Source organism: Tachypleus tridentatus, chromosome 8 (genome assembly GCF_004210375.1).
Source record: "Tachypleus tridentatus isolate NWPU-2018 chromosome 8, ASM421037v1, whole genome shotgun sequence".
Taxonomy (NCBI): Eukaryota; Metazoa; Arthropoda; class Merostomata; order Xiphosura; family Limulidae; genus Tachypleus; species Tachypleus tridentatus.
Window position 1 is genome coordinate 9,013,208 of NC_134832.1, and position 26,766 is coordinate 9,039,973.

The 26,766-nt window shown below is 32.4% G+C and overlaps 1 protein-coding gene across 1 annotated transcript in view; it reads right to left on the reverse strand.

Moving 5' to 3' along the window:
- Positions 1–24,806, reverse strand: part of LOC143258492 (fibrillin-1-like) — a 213,894-nt gene extending 189,088 nt beyond the window's left edge. The window contains exons 1-3 of the mRNA XM_076517540.1: positions 24,488–24,806; positions 13,251–13,339; positions 6,964–7,230 (exon numbers count right to left, since the gene is read on the reverse strand). Of these exons, the coding sequence (XP_076373655.1) occupies positions 6,964–7,230; positions 13,251–13,339; positions 24,488–24,597 (466 nt within the window). The 5' untranslated portion in view covers positions 24,598–24,806. The remainder of the gene's footprint in view (positions 1–6,963; positions 7,231–13,250; positions 13,340–24,487) is intronic.
- Positions 24,807–26,766: the final 1,960 nt, after the last annotated feature.

Here is a 26,766-nt window from a genome sequence, read left to right on the forward strand (position 1 = left end):
TGGGGAAGGCACTAATAGAGGAGCGAACAACGTTTCGACCTTCTTCGGTCATCGTCAAGTTCAAAAAGAAAGAAACGGTTACTGACCGGTGCTGACCACATGTTTCAAGACGGTTGTGTGTGTAATTCAGTGTAGACATTCCCAGCAACCCTCACAGAATTCACCACGATGAAGATAAACTTCATGTTCAATAACCACAACTATATACAAACAAATGGCCTAAGCATGGGCAATCCAGTATCACCAGTTCTATACAATATTTTTATGACACAAGTTGAAACACAAGCAATTAATATTGCATTACATCCACCACTATATTGGTACAGATATGTAGATGACACGATTGCGGGATTCACATATTCAGAACACACACTTAATTTTTTCAATCACATTAAATCTATACATCCCAACATTATCTTTAGATGTGAACGGGAAGAAAGCAATCAAATACCATTTCTTAACCTCAAAATTACAAGAGCCGACACACAATTCAAAACAGAAATCCACCGAAAAAATCACTGATACTGGACTGTACATTCCTTGGGACTCAGCACATGAAACAAAACAAAAACTCAACATACTAAGAAACCAAATAAACACAGCCACAAAACTATGCTCACCATATAAAATTAATGACGAATTATACAAAATAAAACAATACTTCACCAACAAGTTTCCTCCATAAACCGCTGAAAACATTATACGCACACACCTAGACAAAAAGCAAAATCAACTAACAAAAGTAAATATACCCCACGATTTAAAAAAATCACGAAACCATATACGGCTGCATACCATATATTTCCGACATCAGCAGAAAAATAACCAACATTTGACAAAAACTAGCAACAAAATATGACATCCCAGTTAATACCAAATGGAAAAATGGAAATCAGATTCAAAGAACACAAAAAGTCACCTTCACACGTTTTCGAACACTGCAGATCAAATAAACACAACGTAACCGTAGAAAACACCCAAATACTAAATAAAGGAAAAACATAAACAAGCGCAATATTAAAGAAGCCTTACTTATACAACAACTCAAGCCCAAAATAAACCAATACAAAGGAGCACCTTTATACCTATATTAATAAATATATTCAACATCTAAGCACGCCCTCTACATTCCTACAATGAATTACACAACCGTCTTGAAACATGTGGTCAGCACCGGTCAGTAACCGTTTCTTTCTTTTTGAACCTGACGATGATCGAAGAAGGTCGAAACGTTGTTCTTCCTTTATTAGTGCCTTCTCTATCCATACCAGCCGTTTTTAAATATATAATTTTCTCTACAAGCGGGTTTTCTCGCCATCGTGGATTATAGCGTCTATGCTTGTATTCACACAACTTCCAGTAACATATGTATCATACAAACAGATTATAATATTGATAAGTTCTTGCTGTGACGAAATGAATTATGTAACTGAAGTAAAAAATTAATAGACTTACATAATTGTGTTGGCTACAGCCCATGAAGATAGAATGATTGTAAAACGGATAATAAAATTTAAATCACAATTCAATTTCAAATTTATATAAAACAGTGAGAACACGAAAAGCAGTTTAACTGATTCACCGTAAAGGTTCATCTTAATGCTTATGCTTGTTTCTGTATAGTTTTGCCTCCCAGAAGCATAGCAACATCTCTGCAGACTTACAACGCTACAATTAGAATATAACAATTTATTATAGTTTTATTTTTTGCGCATATTCTTGCTCTTGTATTTCGCGAGTCCCACCTGTTCGCGAAATCTGTATAATATTCTTGAGAGTAAGAATCAACAATACTTGCTTTACGGAAACGTGTCGGAACATTATTGAAACTTCGAGAAAATAGTAATGATATAATAAGCGGTAATTTTAATTTGAACTCAGTAGTTAATTAAATGTTAATTTGTACTAAATTTATGTTATTTGCCAAAGAGATTTATACATACATTTCTTTTTTTAACACAAACATATTGTCTCTCAGTGGCACAGCGGTATGTTTACGGCCTGATACTGCTAAAATCTGGGTTTATACACCAGTGGTGTAGCTTTGTGCTTAATAACAAAATACAACAACCAAAAACACAAATATATTTTAATACACAATACTAATAACAATACAATGTACAATAACTGTTATTACTAATAGTTATTGCAAATGATGATTGTTTATATGCAAAAGTTTTAAAACTTACAAGCAATACTAAGTCTTACATCCGGTCTAGAACTGAATATCTTATCGACGATATGAGTTGATAATGCCACACACCTTGCCTAACCTAGATAGTTAGGTTGACCTCAAACCGGTTATAAGTTCAGTTCCTACCGAGGAAGATAATTAATATCTAGGTATTAATTCTAAGGTCGGAAGTAATTCACTGAAGTTGGACGGTTGGTAATGTTCGAAATCTGTAAATGTTTTTGGTCAAATACCGTAGTTTCGATTATTAGATGTTAATCACAATTACAGCTTCCGGGACCAGTAGCACACTGACTGTAACTGTCAAATTGTACTCTCCTTCCGTTTCTCTGCTAGCCGTTTATTATAGGAGCCATGGGTATTTGTAGAAATTTTGACAAATATTCTCTCGCATTTTTGTCAAACAAGTATTGTTGATTTTTACATTCAAATGAACGTACCTAACATAATAAATCGGAGACACGCCTAAAATAAATTACAATATGTAACAGCAGTTAAATTAAATCAATGTTTTCTGTTTAAATTGTTTTTAAAACTTTTTATTGAAACAATATTCTAAGCACAATAAGTTTTAGTTTTGCTCAGCTGATAGTATAAAATAGTCATTATTAATATTCAGATATTTTAAAGGTGGTTTTAAGCGGGTGAATTTTATGGCTTCCATTTTGTTTCATTACGATCCCCGCTATTAAGTACTACCGTTAAGTACTATCGTTTAGTACTTAACGATGATCTTAAGAAGCCTGCAGAATATGTCAATAAATGCTGACTAATTTATAGTTATTGTAAATAATAAGAAACTTATAGATAATGTCACTAACTGTTGGCTGACTTATAGCTAATGTGAGGAACAAGAAACTTAGATAGTCAATAAATACTGGTTAATTCATATTACTGTGAACAACATGAAATCTGCAGGGAATACCAGTAAATTGTGATTAATCCCTATTAACTTAATATTTTGCATGTATAAGTAGTATAAGAAAACTGAAACACTGTTTTAACTTACAATAATCTGCAAAGATTATTAATACTGTTTTTTGTGTTAATCAATTATTAATCACAGATATTTCACATATACAAACTTTTATATCAGATTAACTTTCCTTAAAATGGTGATAAAAAGAATATATTAAAGAAGAAACGCAGTTATTTCACTTCTTACTTGACATTAAAACAAAGCAAAATGTGTATACTGATATAATTTATAACATCAACTAAAGGTGTTTTGCATCTTTTAAGTTTCTGAAGTTTTTTACATTAGCATAGGATTTGTAATAATGTTTTTTCTCCTCCATTATTGTTAAGTATAAACAAACGCCTTTGTATCTGAGTAATAGCTAAAATTGCTAGAATTTTTCAAAATGATCACAGTGCATGGTATCAAAACGTTTCACTCTTAGAATCAGCATAATAGAAGCTAATCAATCCCCATGACTGCGTGGTGTAATTTTTGATTGAATATTTTACTTAAATAAGGCAAAGACATATCTGAAACATTGGAAAATTTAAAAAGCTGAAGTAATTGAATTTGTAAAATAGCCATATTTTTTAATGAAAGGGAAGGAACTTAAAGAAAATGAGTTTTTTATTTTCTTTTTGTAACGGATTTAAGAAATATACCAAGAATTTACAATGTGCAAGTCATACCTTTTCTGTTTTATTATTATTATTATCATTGAATTTATAATCAGTATTCACTCAAAGTTTGTGTTTTGGTTGTATTAAAAATATATATATATTCTACACATAACGTTACATACACAAAATAAAGTATTTCTATACAAACTGTTTTTGGAGATCCGTATTGCATAGTGGTTTGTGCTGCTGAGCAAGTTAATATTTATTAAGCCCTAGGCATCAACCTAACACACTGAGTTAACAGGACAATGACATTTTTGAAGTACGTCATGATCACATACTGTAATAAAAACAAAACAAAACTGTCATCCGTTTAGAATTGATACCAGTTACGTACCCGCTTCGTAGGTGGTGTGGGAGGTAATAAATTCATTTTTGTGTGTCCTTTTTCTCGTGTGGTAACTACATATATTTTTTTTTAAAATGTGGCTTACATTTGAATTTGATATTTGCATACATGTCAGACCGCTATTAATTATTGGTTGAGAGATAAACATCTCATTATCAGCAGATTCTTTGTTTTTTACATCATGGAACGGGATATTTTGAATTAATTCTACAAGTTGTCCAACAAATGAAATCAATTGCATTAAAAAATTCCAAGAGGATGCTTTTGCCCTTGTAGCAGGATGTCCATGTTCCAAAGAGAGCTCTTCTAGTTATAAATGAGGGCGATTATGTTTCTTTAAAAAAATGGTGTCATAGGTATAATTTATTCTAATTTACTCGAAAATAATGCACGAAATAAATGACAGCGTATACTTTATTACCAAAAACGTGTTATTTTCACAGATATAACATAATTTAAAATAGAAGAAAAACGGTTTTTAGAACTTCATTTTATTTTAAATCAAGCTCACAGCAAAGCTACTCGAGGGCTATCTGCGCTAGCCGTCCCTAATTTAGCAGTGTAAGACTAGATAGAAGGCACCTAGACATTATCACTCACTGCAAACTCTTGGACTACTCTTTTACCAACGAATAGTGGGATTGACCGTCACATTATAAGGCCCACATAGCTGAAAGGGCGAGCATGTTCTACCTGGCTATGCCGGGTCACTGTCATATGAATCAACAATTTACTTACCACAGCTTGGGAACGATTTATTGCAGGATTTTTTATGGATGGTCCACGAACTGTAAGTTTATCCATATTCTTCTGGGTTTTTTTTTTGTGACATGAAGTATAAAAAATATACCCATCTTGGAAAATCTAGGTCCCCGATGTGATCTTTATGGTATGAGTCTATAATATTTTGCCTCTGAAAGAACTGTTACATAATCGTCCAAAAATCCACCAATTTTTCTGTGGCATCACACTACCAATGTAACTCTAATGTCATAATATAGTTTTAATACAGGGTGTTCGGAAAGTCACTATGCAGTTTTGTATGTTAATAAATATATAAGTGCACAGTGACTTTCCGAACACCCTGTACATTCCGTTTCATCGTGCGGTTGCGGCTGTCATGCGATTTGCTGATTTGTTTATTCAATGTCGTTTTAATATAACGTATTCATCACTCTGTAGCTTAATTCAGTAGATAAAGAAGAGCTAGTGGTGGGCTATGAATTACACACTTTATTTATAAACACCCCAAACCAATAACACAGACGGAAATGCTGGTGAATATCACATAACCAAAAACTAATCATAACTTATTCAGGAATCGGTACAGTATATGATGTTATGTTTCACAATCTTGCAGAGCCACTTACATATAGAAACCATAATTAATGAAATAAACGATAATAATGGCTATAAATCTAAATATAAAAACTGTTAGTCTATAATTAGACTATACATAAACATATGAAAGAAAGTGGACTCGATACACTGTAAACTCACAAAGTTTCGTCGTAAACGGTATTGTCTTGCACCACATGTGTTTATTTTATATGTGAATTTCTCTGAAGCTAAACACTCACAACCATGCATTAAATTAACAATAACAACTCCGCATGCTACAAAATCAGATACAAGAGCTAAATGTATTTACTGGCATCGTACGTGTTCTACTTATTTCTCTGAAACCAAAACACATACACACAGACACATACATAGACATTCAGTTACTCTTCAAAGATACACATACCACACCTCTATTGTTGTTAAACTTGCCGTATGCAGAGATTTGAGTATTAACTGAATGCCCGTCTTTTTGTTTGGGTTTAACTCCGTAGTAACCGAAGAAGTAAGTAGAACATATATGACAGAAGAAAATATATTTATCTGTTGCAGCTGAATCTATAGCGTGTAGAGTTACGAACATTAAAACAAAAACTATTTTAAAATATAGAACATGGTCATAATTCTATATCTGGTTCATGTGGATAATTTTTTAGCCACACACACTTTCTTTCGTTCAAATTTTGTATCTGAAAGGTTAATATCTCTAGTTTTTATTCCTGTACCCTTATTTTTTCTGTTCGGAAATTATAAAACTGTTGAAAAGGTTTGAGAATTATTAGGTGTAGTAGTTGGTCTTTTTTTTCTGTTGTTCTGCAACTTATTATTGCAAAAGTATATTAATTAAAATTGTGATATTAAGTTAGTTACTAAATGTTATAATGAATAAAAAATTTTCAAGATATTTATCATCAACCTTACACATAATGTCATTCAACCACGTGTTTGCCCAACAAAAACCACAAGCATAAAGTTCAACAGATTAAGACATGTCCGTTAAAAATAAATAAATAAATAAAACAGGACGAGACTTAAGAGACAACCATATATTGAGAAGAGCACTTAGTCATCTGCTACCCAAAATATGGAGAGTCTCTACTTTAATAGATAACTGAAAACATAACTGAATAACATATACCACGCTCATATGACGATACTATGAATTTCATTAAAAATTAACAACTTTCAGGATAAAAATAGAGAGGTTAACAACAAAACAAGACTTCTTTATCACATCTACACTTTCATTCATATAATCACATATTTACAAACGTTTGAAGCCATATAGTCACTACAGTTGTACATCACCCTAAAGTAACTCTGTTTTCAGTAGCTTAGCTTAAATAAAATATATATAATTTAAAAACTTAGTGCTTTGCAAAATAATCATCAATATTATACGATACACGTTTCTCACTAAATTACTTCGTATACTGACCTGAAGGCGGCGTTGGAATATATCTACCGTTGTTTCTGCCACCTCCAGTCCTGTCGTTTCCATTTGGTCTACCTGGATTGACTGGAATATATCGACCATTATTTTTGACATATCCAAGCCCACCATTTGTATCAGGTTCACCAGGACTTGGACCAAAAGGTCCAATAGGTTCGTCACTAGAACATGTAGCAGAAATGGACCCATTATTACAGTAACATATGTTAGGCCGAATGCAACGTCCGTTTCCACAAGACCTTGTACATATTGCTAGAAAAAAACAAAACAAGGATATACCTAAATATTTCAGATTTATGTATTGCAATAATTTGAAATTTTCAATACTATTTTGATTGCATTTTCACCTGTTGCTCATAATAATAATAATTTCAAGGCACTTATTGTAATTACTTGAAAAACTGATCTCTCATTGAAATTATAAAACACGACTTCACTTGAAAAACAAAATAGGAATATTGTGAAAATATTACATATTCTTTTTTTAAGTATATCTTTTAATGGAAAGGTTACGTGTGTATTACTAAACTTAACGTAAATATCTTTAGGCCGAAGTATACAAACAAGTAGAAAAGCAGTAGAAAATTCAATACATTTGAAAATGAATAAAAATAATGTTAAAATGATAATTTAGTTATTAAAACTGTTAATAAGATCAAAATATTTGAATATTATTACACTGATTGGTCACATGTGTAGAACATTATTATATTTCTTGCAAAATGTTTACCAAGTGATTGCTTGGGCCCTAAAATTTAGAGGTGTAATCGTATCATTGTTAAAGTGAGAAACAATTGGTAAAAACCTATCTGACTTTCATTTTTATCAAGAGAGTAGATACCTGTGTACGAAAATATTTATAACACTGATCAACAACATTTTTTGTATTTCATACCAAACAAATATCATTCTTTAATAATATTGTGGGTACTAATTACAAAAACAAAATTATTTTTTGCGCAATGGGACCAGTTTTTTTCAGTGTAAGGGACATTGATATATATAGGGATGTGAATAGATCCAGGGTAATGATCATCATGCCTTGTTAATATTTTCTCTAAAAACAATGTTTTTATTGAATAGATAGAGCTATAAACAGAATTAAACCTCACTTTTGCATATAAAGTAATGTTTTTATTGAATTGATAGAGCTATAAACAGAATTAAACCTCACTTTTGCATATAAAGTAATGAGTCAATATGGGCATGAGTAATGGTTATAAATTGCTGCTTCATGGCATTATATGATAATATACAACACTATAATTTATCTTATTCATAAATATGTTTTATACTACCATATACCAATTTCATTTATCATTTTTTTCAGATCTAATAGGATTGATATGAATTCTTCGAGAGGTTAGTTAAATCATCTCAATTTATTCTGTTATGTTTGTGGTATTTTCACACCAAGCTCGAATGCAGAAATATTACAACTGTTGTCAAGACTATTCACTTCTACTACTTTTGCTTACACTTTAAGGATCAAAATAAGATTTGGGCAACACATATTTGCTGCAATTCTTATGCAGTAACTTTGAGGGAATGATTTAATGGTAAAAGTAAGAGCAGTACCTATGATTTAGTGTAAACCCGAAAACCATGTAAATAACAGTTATTTTTGTCAATCTACTGTAACTGGAATCACTGCAAATAATAGGCACAAAGTTCAGTATTCAGATATGGATTCAACACAACTTTTAAGCCAATTCCTCACAATGAAGAGCTTCCAATTCCCATACCACCAACTGACAAAATATGATATCCTGGTCTCCCGATAAATCATCAAAGATGATCAGTTTTTTATACGCTTAAACAAGAGAGAACTTCGCGTTTGGAAGTCTTTTAAAGGCGTATGTGAAATTTTCATAGGCATCAACAAGTCGAGTGGCTATTAGTCCTTGATTAAGGAAACGTTGGCAGCCTATAAAAACCTTGGAGCATTGATATAATTAAAAATGCATTTATTGCAGAGTCATTTAGAGTTTTTCCTGAAAATCTTGGTGATGTCTCAGATGAAAATGGTGAACGTTTTTACCAAGATATACCGAGAATGGAAAAGAACTACCAGGGTTGATGTGACCCAGCTTTAATGGGGAATTACTGCTGGATGCTCAAGCGCGAAATTCAGGCGGAAATCATAACAAACCACTTTTGACAGTTTTTAAATCCTGCTTTGTAATATTTTTATTCGTAAGCTAAACTTTAATTCTTGATTTTTCTTCGCATTTTGCATATGAGTCTCAATGAAGGGGTACAATTTCCCAAAAACCTAATTCCATATGAAAAAAAATAGTTTTCGTCATTTAAGCCCCAGAATTAGAATTATTCATAAAATATAAAGATAAAAAGTTTTTTATTCCCCAGTGTAATCAAAGACCGTACCTTTAACCAGCCATTTAAAATATATTTGTCATCACAATATACGAAACTGGGTAATTGAAATGGAATATATATGCCCCCTCTTTCGAAAATAACAATAATAAAAAACAGATACTACTAACCGCCAATGACATGTAGGGGGAAGAGCCCATAAGCCAACTAGACTGAACTGTAAAGTGCCGCAACTTGCGTCTCTATTGACCGCTCCATTAATAGTGATTAGACTTCGACAATCTTAATTTTGTGTCCTGAAAAGGACATCACAAACCATTTCATATGACATTTGTCTACCAGTCCAAAATTGCAAATAAGAAAACACGGCCTCAGAGTTGCCTAGAGCTCAAATAGTGGATAATAAAAGAAAATAAAACAAGTGTTGTGCTCTTGAGAGTCGCTTTTCACCCTTTTCTGAACTGGAAGTTGAGTGGAATATCAAGAAACCACTCAAGGTACTTTGCTCTGTTTGTGCCATTCCGATAGTACAAGGTGCTGAATGTGACAAGTGTTGGGTCATATGATCCATTTAGAAGGTAGAATAACATTGAACATTGTTGCTAATTGCATCCAATTATGATGTTATATTCCCACTCAGATGAAAAAGAGATTTCCAACAGGGAAATAACCATAGCTCTAGCTTGTACCAAATTGATTAGAAAAATATGTCACTTTCATATTCTTTTAATCATTTTGGTAGAAGTCATCTTCCTTTAACAACACAATTATTGGATCTCTATTCTATTAAACACATATGGTATGATCTGGAATGTCATACTCGGCCCTTCCCTGGCTACATACACGAGCCAGTTGCAGGTTAAGTACCTTAGCAAATGGGATATACCCCAAAAAATCTCTTCTAGTTTTTACGAAGTACATGTTACATCGAATACAGGCCATTATTGTGGTGACATGTGATGCAGCCTAGATTAGGTGGGGCGTTAATAAATATGACCAATAAATGTAAATCTGAAAATTATAATTTTAGTAGAAACGATTATTATTGCATAGATGATAAATCTATTTTAGCGAGATATGTTGATAAAATTTTTGCCCTACTCATAAAAGATTAAAAATTATTCAATTATTGGTTCTCTTAATTCTTAACATGATTCAAAATTATTAGTAACATGAATAACAGACAAACAAAAGGTTCAAAAACTTAAATTGGCTGCAAGGAAAAAATGCATTAAGTGGTCAACATTTTGGCCAAATGACTTTTACTGGGAGAGTTAGTAGGAATAGAGTGTAAATTACTGAAGTAAAAGATATAAGAAACTGTAGCTTCTTCGTTGGTAGAAACCTACAGGAAGTTGAGTGAAGGTGTGTCATGGAATAAAGAGAGGGAAAAGAAAAGAAAGCTGGTTAATAACAAAAAATGTGTGTATAAATAAATTAAGACGAGCAACTAAAGAAAACGATAAATAACAAATAGAGAAATATAATTTAGATAGAAGTGTGTATGTGTTTTCTTATAGAAAATCCACATCGGGCTATCTGCTGAGTCCACCGAGAGAGATAGAAGAGTAGAAATATATAAATTTAAATATGAGTAAGTACAGAAAGTGGTAAAATGAAATAAAATAAGATAAATTTGGCGATTACAAAAAATATCATGTGGAGCCTCAGGCATAGCTACTCAAAAGGTGGATAATGCAACATTCTTTGTACCCAAGACTGGTACAGTTTCTTTTTTCTTTTCAAAAACAACATGAATAGGTCCCGCTTATAGAAAATTAAAAAAGAATTTTTTTCTGTATTACTGGTTTTAAAGTGATGTAAATATTCATCTAGTCGGTAGTCAGTTTAATCGAAATAAATAGCAGGATAACAGGAATGTATTAGACATAAAAGAAACAGATATATAAAAAAGCACATTTAATATAGCAGATACCTGAAGGTTCTTTTACAGATTAATATACAGAAATAAAAATATGTATGGAAAGGAAAAACATGAAAATAATAGTGGTTTTACCAGTGTTGTTGCGGACCAGAACAAAGTAAAGTTATTGTCATTTCTGTAATAGGTAAAATGTTTTTAAGTTCGGGATTATCCAATATAATGTGTTAATGGTTTCTCATAATACTAACAGCCTGTAGAGACAGCTGGTAGTAACCAAGAATAAACAGTAACTGTTGTACGTGTTTCACTGGCTTGCAGGTTGGAAGGTATTAAGTCTTAGAATAGGTTTGGCTCAACTGGATAATGTTTTCATGGTAATCTCTAGTTCTGAATAAAATAAATAACTCATCAGCATAGTGGCAAAATTTTCACCATTATTACATAACATTCGTAACCGTGAAGTTTGTGAATGCAAAATGTTTTTTAACAGTGCTTTCACGGGCCAGCCTTACAGGATTTGAGCTGTGTGACAAATCTTAATATATAACAAAATTTAGGAATGAGCTAAAACACAATTTTTAGCGTATTCAGGTTGGACTAAAACTGTACACGAAGTTTTACAAAAACAAATTCGTAGTTTAATGATGTTATCGTACTTGTCAAGGAGTTCTTGTAAAGGGCACTGAAACTTGTTTTTCGTCGAGCTTCGTCATTTAGAAAGTTTAATGTCGTTGTGGAATAGATACCAAGGAACTGTGAAGTTAAATAGACATTGTTTTGCTTTTACATTTCAGTTTTTGGATGAACTGCGTCGTATATTCGGTGTCACGAAATCTAACGGATTTCACTAGATAAAAGTATCACTAGACATTTCATCTTCATCACTCTCCAACAGAATAGACTTATCAGTCCTTTCTTTTTATCTTTCTTCGTACTTTTAATTTGCTCTGCAGCTGTTTTCCAACTGCTTTTCGCACCATTTTGACCCCTAGGTCTAAACTTTTGCATCCACACTGAGATTTAGAGTATTACCAATAAACATCGCATACACGCACTTTGCACTTACAAACCATTCTCTTTTTTTTTCCTGTACTAACGTTGCTTTATCAATATAAGATCAGTACAATTACTCACTGAATGTCGATAGTTGTCGAATCTGCTTTTTGGCTAGCGGAGGATCCAGTTTTCACAAAGAGTGCGACATTTGCCTGCTCTTTGCCTAATCAGGTTTTGGTAAAAGCCTGAGCTAGTAAACAAACCAACAGGAATGCTTTCGAAAATTAAGTTCTGCAAAATCCTTTGTGTTTGGCTCCTGGAAACACTGTTAGCATATGGTGAATATAAAAAAAATCTATCAAAAAGGAGAACCGTCAAAGTCTGTCGGTTTGTAGTGAACTGAGGCAATGATAGTATTGAAGTTGAGAGACAGGGAATTCCTAAATTTGTAAAGAAATGTAGCAATGACACTATCACCTGAAATAACTGTCTTGAAGTTCAGAAGAGAAGAGTCTGTAAGTTTGTAGTAGAAACAAAAGCCTTGATGTTCATAGAGGTAGAGGTTTGTAGTGGACTGACGGAATGATGCCATCATCTGAAACAACAGCCTTGATGTTCAGATAGGTAGAGAGTTTGTATATTTTTTGTTAACTAAAACAATGATGTATTTGGTGATCAATGGTGTCGAGAAAACCCCCTTGTAGAGAAAAATATATATGTAGAAACGGCTAGTTTGGGTTGAGAATTTTTTTGTTTTACGTAGAGGAGCGAACAAGAAGGTCGAAACGTTGTTCGCTCCTCCACGTAAAATTTTTTTCAACCCAAACGAGCCGTTTTTACATATATAATGATGCATTTGCTTGAAACAATAGTCTTGATGTTCAGAGAGATAAAGAGTCTGCAGGATTTAGTACAGAGAAAGATAAGTTAAGGTCTATACATGATTGGTTAAATCATTAACTGTACCCACATGAATCCATTGTATGAAAAAGGAATGTTATTTCTACCTTATATTAGTATACAAGAAAACATGGCGGTGAACTAAATCACTTACGGACTATACACAATGATGAATAAGGTCCTGGTCTTGCCGTCCATCCTGGACAACAGTTTCTAGCTGATGGGTTTCCACAAAGATTAGGACTATAAAAATCAAAATCTTCTAAGTTATTTTACTTCCCTTCTAAGCTCGATATTTAAAATTTCAACATATCGTAATTGAATACATATATACGAATAAATTTTAACACTTATTTTAAGAATATTGTAAATAGGGGGAAATAGAAAAAAAATCTAAAGTGTCGTCTGTGTCAAAAAACTTTAAGGTGTTTTCTATGTATAATTATTGTTTCCTGTTTCAAAATTCTTCACGAAAAAAATGTTAAAATGTTTGCAAGTCCTGAAACCTAGTTAAGTAATGAAAAACGTATGTATCTTCGACAAAAAAATAATCTATTGATTTTTAGGGTAAAGATTCCTAAACTGTGGGCGGGCGGACACAAGATTGTTTTAGAAGGACTGGCAAATACACAGAAAAGATAATATTGTTAAAGCAATCAGCATTAATAGATTCACTTGGTGAGGTGGGTATTTCTATAAAGGGCGTGGAATCTTTTGGTAGGGAGTTGTGTTGAAAAAGTTTGGGAACCAAGTGCTAGATCATAGTAAATTTGTGAACTAAGTTTAATAAGTAGGCGTGGAATCTTTTGGTAGGGAGTTGTGTTGAAAAAGTTTGGGAACCAAGTGCTAGATCATAGTAAATTTGTGAACTAAGTTTAATAAGTAGGCAATACGTTTTTAACAAAAATACCGTATAAAACAATGATAATACGATATTTTCATGATAACTTGCTTATTATTATTTTTCTATACAATTATTTCCTTTCATTTTAATGAATGAAAACAACATTTTAAAATGTTGTTCCAATAACGAGAGAATATTTTAAATTTGACAAATTAAACCAAAATGTATAGGTTGAAAATTATCAACTATGCATGAATTGAACCTTAGAATTACGACTTCCTTTCATTTTTCACTATTTGTAAAGTCTACATGTTGCCGTAATTTTATGTCTTTGCCACAGCAGAGTATAGTTTCTTTTGTGATTCATACGTTATTAAGGATCTCATAACTGACAATGTCGTAATCCCCACAAGAGATTTGGTTTGAAAATAGTTTAGAAAAATGTTTAAAATGCTAATGGAGTCCATTTTAAACCAATTCATAACCCTACGGTCAAGAAACACACATAAATTACTGAGTACACAAGCTTACAATTAATTTATTGTCTTGACATTTTTACATACTCTACAGTAATTCTTGTACGCTGAATCTGAAATTGATATCCATTTTTTTTCTATCATATATAGATTTTTCACAAAACGTGACACGTACTTTTACATGAATGAATCATTTTCAATGAAATCGGGCGACATTTTATTATTTTTTTTAAATGTTGATAACCACTGGGTCTAGATTTCTTTACACCAATAGCGACGTGAGAGTCTTATCGATTTTTCTAGAACCCAAATACAGCAAACATAATAACAAATAAATGTACATCGTAGTAAACGAAATAATAATTTGATCTTAGTAGCAGTTTCTTCATTCCTGGTTTGTCAAAAATCCTTATGTGATGGAATAAATGAATATTATATTTGAAATCTGTAGTTGAATTATGGAAAATTCGTTATTAAAACAATCTTTATGAATTTTAAATTCGCAGATCCGTGTTATTACTTAGCAGTTTTACATCAAAATGTAATAAAGCATTGCAATTGAAATTTTAATATATTATTTTTAGGGTTAATAAGTATCATAAATCGTTCAGAGCATACCATGTAAGTTGAAAAATACAACTCAAAGTTTTTGAGCCTACTTTACGAGACTCCCTAAATTTGTGTGTGGTATAGAGCTTTGATTTTTTTTTCAATTAATATGTGTATTATGTAATTTTTTGTATCAAATGTAACTGGTTAACGTTGGAATGAGATGAGAGACACGATCATAAACTGTTTTATAACCTGGATGATTGTTTGTTTAACGCAAAGCTCTATATGCGCTGTGGTCACAGCAGGGGTTGAGTCATGAATATTAATGGGTATAAGCTGGAACGACCCGTTAGATATGCCAAACAATAGAAATTATTCTTTGTGGTATAGTATATAAAATGAGTTGAATAATCTCATGACTATTTTAAAATATGTTCCTTTCAGAATTTTGAACATTTATAGAGGTTTGTTTGTTTTTAAGTACAAAGCTCCACAATGGGCTATCTGTCCACCACGGGTATCGAAACTCGGTTTCTAACGGTGCGAGTCCGCAAACACACCATTGGAAGGCATCCAGAGAGAAACAGCTTTGTACCAGGATGTGAAAAACGTTATATTATAACAATTTACTATTAGAAACGAAAACGATATGAGAGACATTATAGTTATGTCTTCATTTTAAATGTAATCAAAAGAAGTTAATTATTGTTTTAGTATTAATATTAATGGAACTTACAATAACTACAGTGAATAAGGAAAATATGTTGAGGTGCTCTATACTTTGCTGACTAAGAAGTTGGTTTAAGTTCTGAGAAGAGACGATCTCGAAAACAGGTTGTATTTAATTAAATTTTGCCGCCAGTTGGTATTTGCAGCCAAATATTTCTTCATTTCTTTCGAAGTGATGCGTAATGGAGTTATGATGTTAAAGAAGTGTAGTAAGCCTAATAAAGTATTGTTCGAAATTCTATTAGATTTTAGAATTTATATTCTTTATTAATGTTTCATACTGACAGTTTAATTAGCAGCAGTCAAGTATGCTATTAACTTATACTTCAAGCTGGTTACTTCTAATGCACAGAGAAGAACATAGCATCAGTATACATACAACTTGATGTCGATGATAGCGGATGACAACAAAAACTACACAACACAAAAGACGTATAATCGGCTCATTAACATTTGTAAAACATGGACTAAATATCATGATTTTACTTTGACGGTTTACTTCATTGTTTGCCTTATTAGTGAAAGCTCTGCTTGAAGTCCAGTTTAAGAAAAATTTCTTTGTGTCAAGCGTCTCGAAAACTCATTTTCCTTCTTTTTTTTTAATACAACACGCTAGAGACATGATATTCGGAAAGAACACATTCCAATGTGTATGGTATTTACGAATAAAAAAAAAGACATTTTCAAGCAGTTCACCAAATACCACGCAGTATTGGTGTCAATGGTGAAGAGAGTGTATTAATCTGTCTGTCCTTAACCACTTCAAAACCACATTAGCTTTTAGGAAATTACTGGATGATGAAAAACGTTGAACACTTACTAGAATATTTTTCATCTCGAGCTCAAGTAGTCTTAAATTTTTATATTTATTTACCGTGAATTTTTAAACATAAAACTTCGCCATATATAGCGTTTTCTTTATGCATTTTGTTCTGACCATTTCAGGATTCTTTTTTTAGTTTGACAAATATGAACAGTTTCAATAACAGCAACATGACTAAAGGGCATGCAACTAAACACAAATTGGGTAAAAAATTAAATGATAATGGAATAAAAAGTTAAGTTCAAAAATTGAATTTTAACACAAATGAATCTCATTAAATTGAATGTCATTTGCTACAAATTTGGGTTTTGAAACAAACTTTGTAAAAAAAGCTCACCTTATAAACCCTACAGAATATCGACTAACAGTTAAATTTCAATTCAGAAACACACTTATTATAAATGATTAATAATAAAAGGAAACGGAAAATATTCAGTTTGTCAGTTATCAGCTACAAGTATATGAAGATACTCAGTAATGTACTTATAATTTTATATACAAGTTAATTAAAATTTGTAATTTGCCTTTGACTAATTTCATGTACATGAATTCAAACAAAACAAAAGAATTACGCGAGTTAAGAAGCCGACCATGAATTATAAAAACAGCTGAGGCTTCCTCAAAAAGTTGTTATAGAAAAACAAGAAATAACTAAGCTGTTTCTTTATTTTAAAAACAAGGTTACAAGAAATTGTTTTATTGCCACTTAGGGGTATTTAGCAATACTTTCCGTGTCTTTACTTCCATAGCAATCTTTATCTGATGTGTTTAATGTCAAATCAATTCGTCGAGTCGTTTGATATGAATGTACTTGTAAGGGATGTAACATATGTATATGTCTTTGTATAGGTTTAGTGTGTTAAATTAAAATGATGTAGTCCTTCACCACTTCGTTACAGTTAATGTCGCCACGCCCAATAATGAACTCCTTGACAATCGTGCATCTTGACAGTTGTCCTGTAGAGTACTTTCCATTGCAAAAGTCTCTGTTATAAGGATGTCATATGCAAAACACACCTCTATTCATTGTGAGAGTGAGTTTTCCATAAATCACATAGCTGCTGCTTCTGATGATGGTTTCTCTGGTCCCGTTGCAACTGCTCTATCACAGAAAAATACACACGCACTGCGTCCGGCGTCTTGACTTGCACAGAATAGCATAAATTATCATTTAATTCTTCAGTTGCTTGAGGTATGCGATTGTTGAATGGATGTATTTCTAGAGCAAGCTGTACCCTCCATTTGGGCAATCTTTCTAAACTTCTTGATTATATTGCATGCTGTTGCCTGGGGCATATAGTTGACATCTGCCACTGATCTTTGCATTCTTGTATTTTCATCCATAATAAAACGCCCAATGTTGCTTACTTTCGCTGAGATCTGAATTATTGCATGTTTCTTTTTGGATAGTTCTGGTTTTCCAAGATGATTCATATTCTTTTGGTTTCCCTGCTATTAAGTACGAGGAATATCTGGTCTTGAAAATTTTAAGTATCCGATCTGAATGTATCTTTATGACTTGAATGTAGTAATATATTTTACCGGAAAGAGTTATTAGACGTCCTTCTCAAAAACAAACAGTTTTCCGTGACATTCACCCTAAAATCCGGAAAACAATACTAAAATGTAGTTCTGATACATTCTGTTCCATCATGTTTTCAAATCATCTGTAGTTGTGACGTTTTTTGTTTATTTGAGTATTAAAATTCTTCTTAATACAACGTATTCAATTTCTCTATGTGTATTGAAATATATTTTCATGAGTGTAATTTAAGCTGCAGTTTCATCACCTTTTCTGAAGACCAGTTACTGAAATGAAGACATTTAATATGTTTCTCCCAAACACTAAACTGTCGGCATTATTAAGTGAGTAGATCGATCTGAAGTACTATAACAGTAAGAAAATAGTGAACAATAACATTTTCTTCCTTTAGTTATCAGTTACTGTATGCATGTTAATATTACTTGATAACTGTGTGCTGTACGTTTTTTATTTATACATTTCAAGTACCCCCTACCCTCCCCAGATGCACAGCGGCATGTCTGCAGACTTACGACTGTGGAAACAACGATATGGCAAACAACAATCAGTAGCCTAAAATATGATGCAGTTTACAACGATTTTTTCGAATAAATTAAAAATCATTAATGTTAGTAGTTATATTCAAAGTATAAAATTTTGGAATACAAAGTTTCTCTCTATTTTTGCCAGAAAAATATTGAAATTTCTTGAAACAAAGTATGAACTTTAAATTAAAAGTTTAATATTCTTTATTTCTATTGCTGTTGGCATGTAACTTGACTTTTAGACGATGACATAAGCCAGTTTTATAGGAAGAGAGTGTACCGACACCGAATGTTATGTGAGAAGTAGAAAAGACATACTACTTTTTCACCCAGTTTCGACAACAAGACCAGCCTAACGAGCACCAGATGTTTCTTGGTGACCAAATCGCAGTATCATTCATCCTTCTTTGAAAAGAATATAAATATTGCGAGACACACTGCTATCAGAATGTTGTCCAAAAACTCACCAAGGGCGCAAGCCAGCCATGGCGCCATGCTTATTATAACTTAAAATTGCACAAGAACAGAAACGGAGGGTCCTCTGAACAAGCAGGGGAGAATGATAGAGAAGGAATCTGATGCTGTAACGGGGTGGGGAGGAGACTTTGAATGACCTCATTTTTTATGGTCAAACATAAAGAATGCGGAAATCAGATGACAGTGATAGTTTATGTATGGCATCTGTACAAGTTGGTGGAACATTAGTTTTCAATTTTATGAGAACATTTCATAATACGACATGCCATATTTTAATTTTCTCATAAAACAAATATAAAAAGCATATATGTAGAGCAGAAAATGTTAATTAATTAAAGGGGACAGGTTCAAAGTTCAGAGGAAACAAGGTCGATATCTTTTGGTCGCGCTGTGTTCTACATCTTTATATCGATAATGACCTCACGATATTTTTTATATTTTGTTTACTGATGAAGTGTTCTCATTTCAACTACGTATAAACAACTGAAAACGCGCTTTTACAGGCGATTTATATGTCTCTATGATTTGTAACACTGGCCACCTTTTTTTTTAAACCATACAACTCTCTTGTTTTTCCCAAGACTGTGAAAGCTACGTCAAAGATTTGGAATATTAAATTACAGTTTGAATTTTATTTTATATGAAAACAGCTTCGTAAGTGGTGTTCATAAAAATGTACATACTTTAGATATCGTGGCAACGGTGTGAGGTCATTTTTTACAACGATTCATTACTCTTTTATGAAGTGTACGTTCTTAAAAGGAGAACATATGACATTAACTTCCTACACATCACTAATAATAAATAATGGTTATGTTGATCGCATATGAATATTTGATATGAAAGACAGACAAACCGTTTCACTGACTTTATGATTTGTGGGCACTTAATTATGTTAAATATGAACTGCATTTTTTATTTTATCTATTACTTAGAAATGTGTCTATCCGCTCATTTCATGACAAATTTCAATTAGAAGTTCATATATTTCAGTCAGATTCCGAGAAAAAATTGTTAAAAATAGTTGTGAACTGCTAGTAATAGAATAATCGAAAAATTTTTTAAAAATATTTATAAGATCGTAAAATTGTATATTTAAATAGCTTACGTTTTCTGAAGATAGGAAATGTGTTTAATATAATTAATAAATATAAAAATACATTAATAACGATGTATAATACTTTTTTACCCGATTAATTATTAATGTTATGACATTGGCTATTTTTGTTGCAAAAAATTACGCAAAAGACTATCTGTGCTGTACCCACCACCACATTGGCTGTTAAACAATGACAACACTCAAATACATTTCATGCAATGTAATTTTTGACAACACTTTAATATAAAACAAGAATAATGTAAAATTAGTGTGCTAGAACTTTCTATTACGTAACCACACATGTATGTAGTAAAATAGATAATGTACTTAACACATGTTTAATTGTGGATTAATATATGAATTACGAAACTTCAATTTAAATTTTTTGTATTAATACAACTATGTCGTAGTAGTTTAACTAAATAGATCTCGACGATTATACTCCATTTATGATAATTGAGAAAAAGATTTATTAATTATCTCCTTTTTCCATCTGTAGAAGTTCGCTTTTCTCACAATATTGCATAATTGAATAAATGCAAAGCAACCCTTTGAAATCTTCCATGCGTTTATTTGATTTGTTTGTTTTATACTCATTCGTTGGTAATTTAAATTTATTAAACCGTTTCATAAGTTTGCATAGCCAAGTACATATAGAACAAAGTAAAATATGATAATTCAAAAAACTTCTTTATTGGCTCTGTCAAAATCAGGGCATGACTTCACACTAACGAAATAGCACATTGATGAGATTAGTTGCATAACTGCTACTAATTATATTCCTATCATTAAAGCCCCCCGCTAGTACAGCGGTATGTCTCCGGATTTACAACGCTAAAATCAGGGGTTCGATTCCCCTCGGTGGGCTGAGCAGATAGTCCTATGTGGCTTTGCTATAAGAAAAACAAACAAACAAACCTATCATTAAAATGGGGTTATGTTTAAATTAATTTTGTGGTCGTCTGTTTCACACACAAAACGAGTCTAATATGCATTCTTCAAGTGGTAATGAACACACGTACATGCAAGAAATCTATATGCACATAAAATCGTGAACATGAACTTCATTTTCTGTAATAAATATTGTAAGATTTGTGAACAAACATAACAGATGATTTTTTTAAAATTCATAATGAGGGTAATTAAATATAACCAAGAAACATAAACAAGAATCATCTCTATGTCTGAAAAGCAAATAATTTCAGACTCTGTCCTTAATTTCTTTTGAAAGAAAAAGCATTTATATATTGTAAAAATACAACGACAAAAACACTAACTCTGACTTCTGTTAGTGGTACTTTAACTTGATACGAAAAAGAAAAATAGATAATCGTTTCCGTTTGGGACAGACACTCTTGCCATAAACGACAAGTCTTCGTTACTCTAATTACAGCCTGACTTAGTTTCAACACCCCGCCTTTCATTTAATACGTCTTCATGAGGACGATCTTGGCCCCTGCATCGATCAGAGTAAACTTTATACGTCACGTCGAAACCACTTCTTAGAGTCGGATTATCCCACGGTACCTGAAGCTTTTGTGATGCTTTGATTTTTTTTTCTTGCATGCGCTAAGCGGGTCATTTTTTACGTTCATTCTATTTTATTAGTAGGGTGAGAAAGGTGAAAGTAAGAAAGTGTGTATGCAACTGGAATTGGATTTTTAAACATGACGGATGACCTAGTTAAATACTTTTACAATTTCAAAGTGTGGCACCTTAGTAACTTTGAACTTGCAGTTAGAAAAATACTTTACTGTTAGAATATTAAAACACTACATGATGTAGCTTCGAAGAATAAAACAAAGTGTGACCTGATTACTATCAATAAATAGTCGAAATAATAATTCAATATATTTTTGTCAATTTTATATCAAAACAAAAGCGATATTCAAATAAATAAATATATACAGCCAACTTAAAACTCATAAGAGTCAACATAGTTTTACATAGTATAAAAATATGAAGTGTATTTAATTCATAATAATTTATAAGAAATGTATCATTTAATTTAGTAAGCTACACGATAAACAAATATTGAAATTAAAACAACAACACAATTTATCTTGAACACATAATATCAATTTAGTTTTTATTTTTATAAGTAAATAAATATATTCAGTGATGGAAGTATAGTTTAAAAAGATTAACATCTTTTTGTTTCGCAATTACTTTTAGACGCATCGTTTTGGTCAAATAATTGAACTTGTTACAAGAATGACAAAGGCATTAAATCTTTTTCAGTGTAAATTAACACTAACATGTTTAAAATACAATACGTTATTTTCTGGTATATCCGCTAATTTCTTTCTGTTGTGATGATTAGTTTTTGTGTTGGTTGATAAATGAAGTAAACTGGAATGTTCCTAGACATCCGAAATATATTATCTATTGGCTGGTTAACCACAAATTTACAGGCTTACAACGCCAAAATCCGGAGCTCGATTCCTCATAGTTGACAGAAACCAGATTGCTTATTGCACTACAATGGGAATATATTTATAATATATAACGTCAAATCAGTTCTATCGTACAATAGCTGATATAATAAGAGGTTACTTTAATAATATAAGAATTTATTATTGACATTTTTGAAACTGTAGAACGTGAGTTTATTGGTCCAGTGTACAATGAGTTGACGAGACAGTTTCAGCTCTGTGTATAATTACGCTACCTGAGTGTAGGAGAGCTTAGATGAAAGTAATATTTTTAATTATTTGTTTTTTTATACCAGCAGAAATATCACTTTAAAAATGCATCAAACATAGGAAATATTGTTTGTTGAATAAATTATGAGAAAGCATTTTATGGCTTGATAGTTAGGGTACTCGATTTTCGAATCCCCTCACCAGAAGTGGTCGTCCTCGTAGAGGCAGAGAACTTTATGAAGTGACGTTTAATCCCAGTTTTTGTTGTTAAAGCGTAGCTCAAGAGCTGGTGATGGTGGTTTTCATAGCTGCTTTCTCTCTAGTCTATCACATTAGAGTTACGGATGGCTAGTATAGACAACTTCGACTAGCTTTGCGCAAAAAACTCAATAAAAACAAAAGTTCATAAGAATAAATTATTAACATCAATAGTGCATTTTTAAAGTTCTTATGTAATTAGGACCACTGTGTGTTAGAAACATTCCAAAATACCATACATACAAACAAGAAGTTTTATTTTTCTCTTAAACACATCGAATTGAATTCTCGCCAGACACGATTGAAATTAGCCAAGCTCTTAGCGACAAGTGTATACTTTATAATGCTATAAGAACAACAAAAAATAATTAATACAGCTTCAGCAATTCCCACTGATGAACATTTGCTTTTTAAACCCATTTAGAAACACTGTAAACGACTTTGGTAAAATATCGTTTATCATAACTTGATATCTTTAAACAATATGTTCCTATTCAAAGAAATATTCAAAGAAACTTGTGTGGCGAACAATTTTTTAATGTAAATATTTGATTCTTAAGGGAGAAAATAGATTATTAGCAACAGGAACCTTGGCTGGTTATATTTATTATTAACAAAAGGAAGCTTGGCTGGTTATATTTATTATTTACTCATACCTGTATTAAGTGTACCTTGCCACATACATAGGCAACAACGGCTTATTCCATCAGTGGTTCAGCGGCAAGTTTGATGGATCACACTTCTAAAAATGTGGTTTCGATACTTGTGGTAGGCACATCACAGATAACCTACTGTGTAGCTCTGCGCTTAACAACAAACAAACAAAGAAACGGTTTCATCCTAAGCCTAACCTGCAGAATTAATCGAAATGTTTGATTTATTTTACTCATCAATGATATATTTTGTGGCATTTTTATGCTATTTTATTTGTTTTTCTTAAAGACATAATATTCTGTCTCTTCAGAATTATAGTCTGCAGCTATTATTTTCTCTTCTAATAGCGAAATTATATGCTTTTATCTCTTTTCAGTAGGTTTGTTAAAAGTCAATAGTAAAATTAAGTCAGAATTAATACGATTCAGATTTGGCTAAATGCTAAATAAAGGTTGAAAACTTTTAACGCATATATTGATTTCCTTGATAGAAAAGATAATAATCTATTATTTACTGAAAATAAAAAATGCCTCGATGATTATACTTATAACATCATAAACATTAAAAATATAGTAAAATACATGTAGATTGGATTGAATGCATAGAAACTTCTTAGAGAATATAACTGTTTTATAAATATTAATTATCACTTTATATAAAGTGAACAAAGATTGATTAAGTGTAATGGAAAACAAACAATCGTGTTGAGATCAATGTATACTTATAAGTTATAATCTTCTTCATAAATTCAAGAACATTTTACTTACCCTCTATATTTTAGGACACCTCCTCCGTATCTCACATTACCCCAAACCGGTACTGTGTCTAACCATACGCTCAGGTGGATCACCACACTAAATACCGATGCTAACTTCATTTGCTTGTGAAACGTTTGGCAGTCTTCACAAATGAAAGACAGCCTCCAATCGTTGTTACACACAAAGTTCCTTACCTCGGATCAAGATGAACAAACACGAAGTTTCTACTTCACGCCGAGGTTTCACTGAGCCATCAGATGAGACAAAACGATTGCAACAAATGCTGTGCTTCTACCCACTGTGAAACGGTCAGGAACTGATGTTAGTGGAAGGTTTGATCCTACGAAAAATCTCTATTTTTAACTGAAAGCGATGAATACTGCCCTCTGTTGGTAGATTTTACCACGCATTTCTCTCTTCAACTGTGATATCGACGTGTGCACAAGAAGCGACGAACAACAAACAGAAAGCAGAATGAGACATATTATGTAAGCCCAGTGACTTTGTTGTTTCTCCATACAAATATTGTAAACTTCTTGTTTATTTGTTATAAAAAATAAATTAGTATTTATTTTCCTGTGTGTGTGTGACTGAAAACATTCACACATACTGTTCTACTCTGAATATAAATTATACTTTTATCTAATTTGTATATAATAAAGAAAAGTATAAAGCAGAATTTGAATTGTAATTAATTAGCAAGAGGAAATCCTTAGATATAATAAAAAGGTATAAATACACACACATATATACATGCATAAACACACATCATGAATTTAATTACGCCCCTGTGAAGTCACTAATTAGAGCCCCTCGCAAAGTAGCATAGCAGTATTTCTGGAGACTAACAAGGCTAAAAGTCGAATTTCAATACCCATGCAAGGTAGAGCACAAATAATTCATTGTGTAACTTATGCTTAGCTTTATATAAGCATTAATTGTATCAAAATTAAGATCTAACAATAACCTTGTATAAAACAAGAATTAAGTGAATATAGAGAAAAACAAATTTATGAATTGCTGAGCCCTTCGCTAGTACAGCGATAAGTCTACGGATTTAAACACTAAAATCAGAGATTCTATTCCCCTCGGTGGGCTCAGCAGATAACCTATTGTGGCTTTGCTATAAGAAAAACACACACGCACATGAATTGCTGATGGAAATTGTACTTATCACAGGCAAAACCAGTAGGTCAATCACGTTGGATAGTGCCACCGTCGACAATGACACTGTCTAACGCCAGGGGGGTGTTTTCTTATAGCAAAGCCACATAAGGCTATTTGCTGAGTTCACCGATGGGAATCGAACCCTTGATTTTAGCGTTGTAAATCTGTAGACTTACCGCTATACAAGCGGGGGATCCAACGCGAGGGGTAAATTCTTAGAAAAGGCGTGTTTCAAATGGTGCCACCACTCATATTCTTCACGACGATATGAAAGTAGAACGTGGGCAGTTGTGACCTCAGTGTTACAAAGGGCAAATGTTGGAGGATCAGTCCCACAAAAAAGAAAATGATAAGTTAAAATATTGTAACCAATGCATAGCCTAGTTAAGTCAATTTTCTCCTGTCGATCTTTACAAAAACTAGACGGCCAAACAAAAACCATAGGTTTGATCTGGAATAGCTTGTTATGAAGTTGCTCATCCCAAATCAACTGTCAACTGTTGATAAACCGTGCTTAATCACAGAACCAAAGTCCATATATGGGACAGGCACAACTCTAAGAGCGTCAGGGCAGACAGACTTAGCTGTTGTATCTGCAAGCTCGTTTTCACGAATACCAATATGATTAAATATCCAGAAAATATATAGATACAGATGAGACAAAAATTGGGCTAGTCACTTTTGAATGCCAGAAAGAAAAGGGTTAGAATTTGCATTAAGAAATTACAGGACCAATAGAAAGCTAAGAGAATCAGTGTAAATAGTACAGTTTGTGTATTGCTTGATCCAAGGCAGGAGAAATGACATACAACTTGACAGTGAACACAGAAACTGTAGAGAAGATCCTATGAGCGACTACTGAGCCATGACATATCATGGCAGAGTTCAAAGCATCACCTGATTTTAAACCATCTGTAAAAGTGGCAACAGAAGAATGTTTTGAAAAAATTGTCAACAAAGAGAAGAATGTATTTCCCACCTAGAATATCTGCCTTTCTCAGAGGACTCAAATAAAATTCACAGGTGGGGTAATAATGAGTCATGGAGGAATGGTGCGGTCACTAGATTGATTTAGCAACTCTACCCAATCACAAACCCATTCTGTGCTTAGTAGCAGGCAG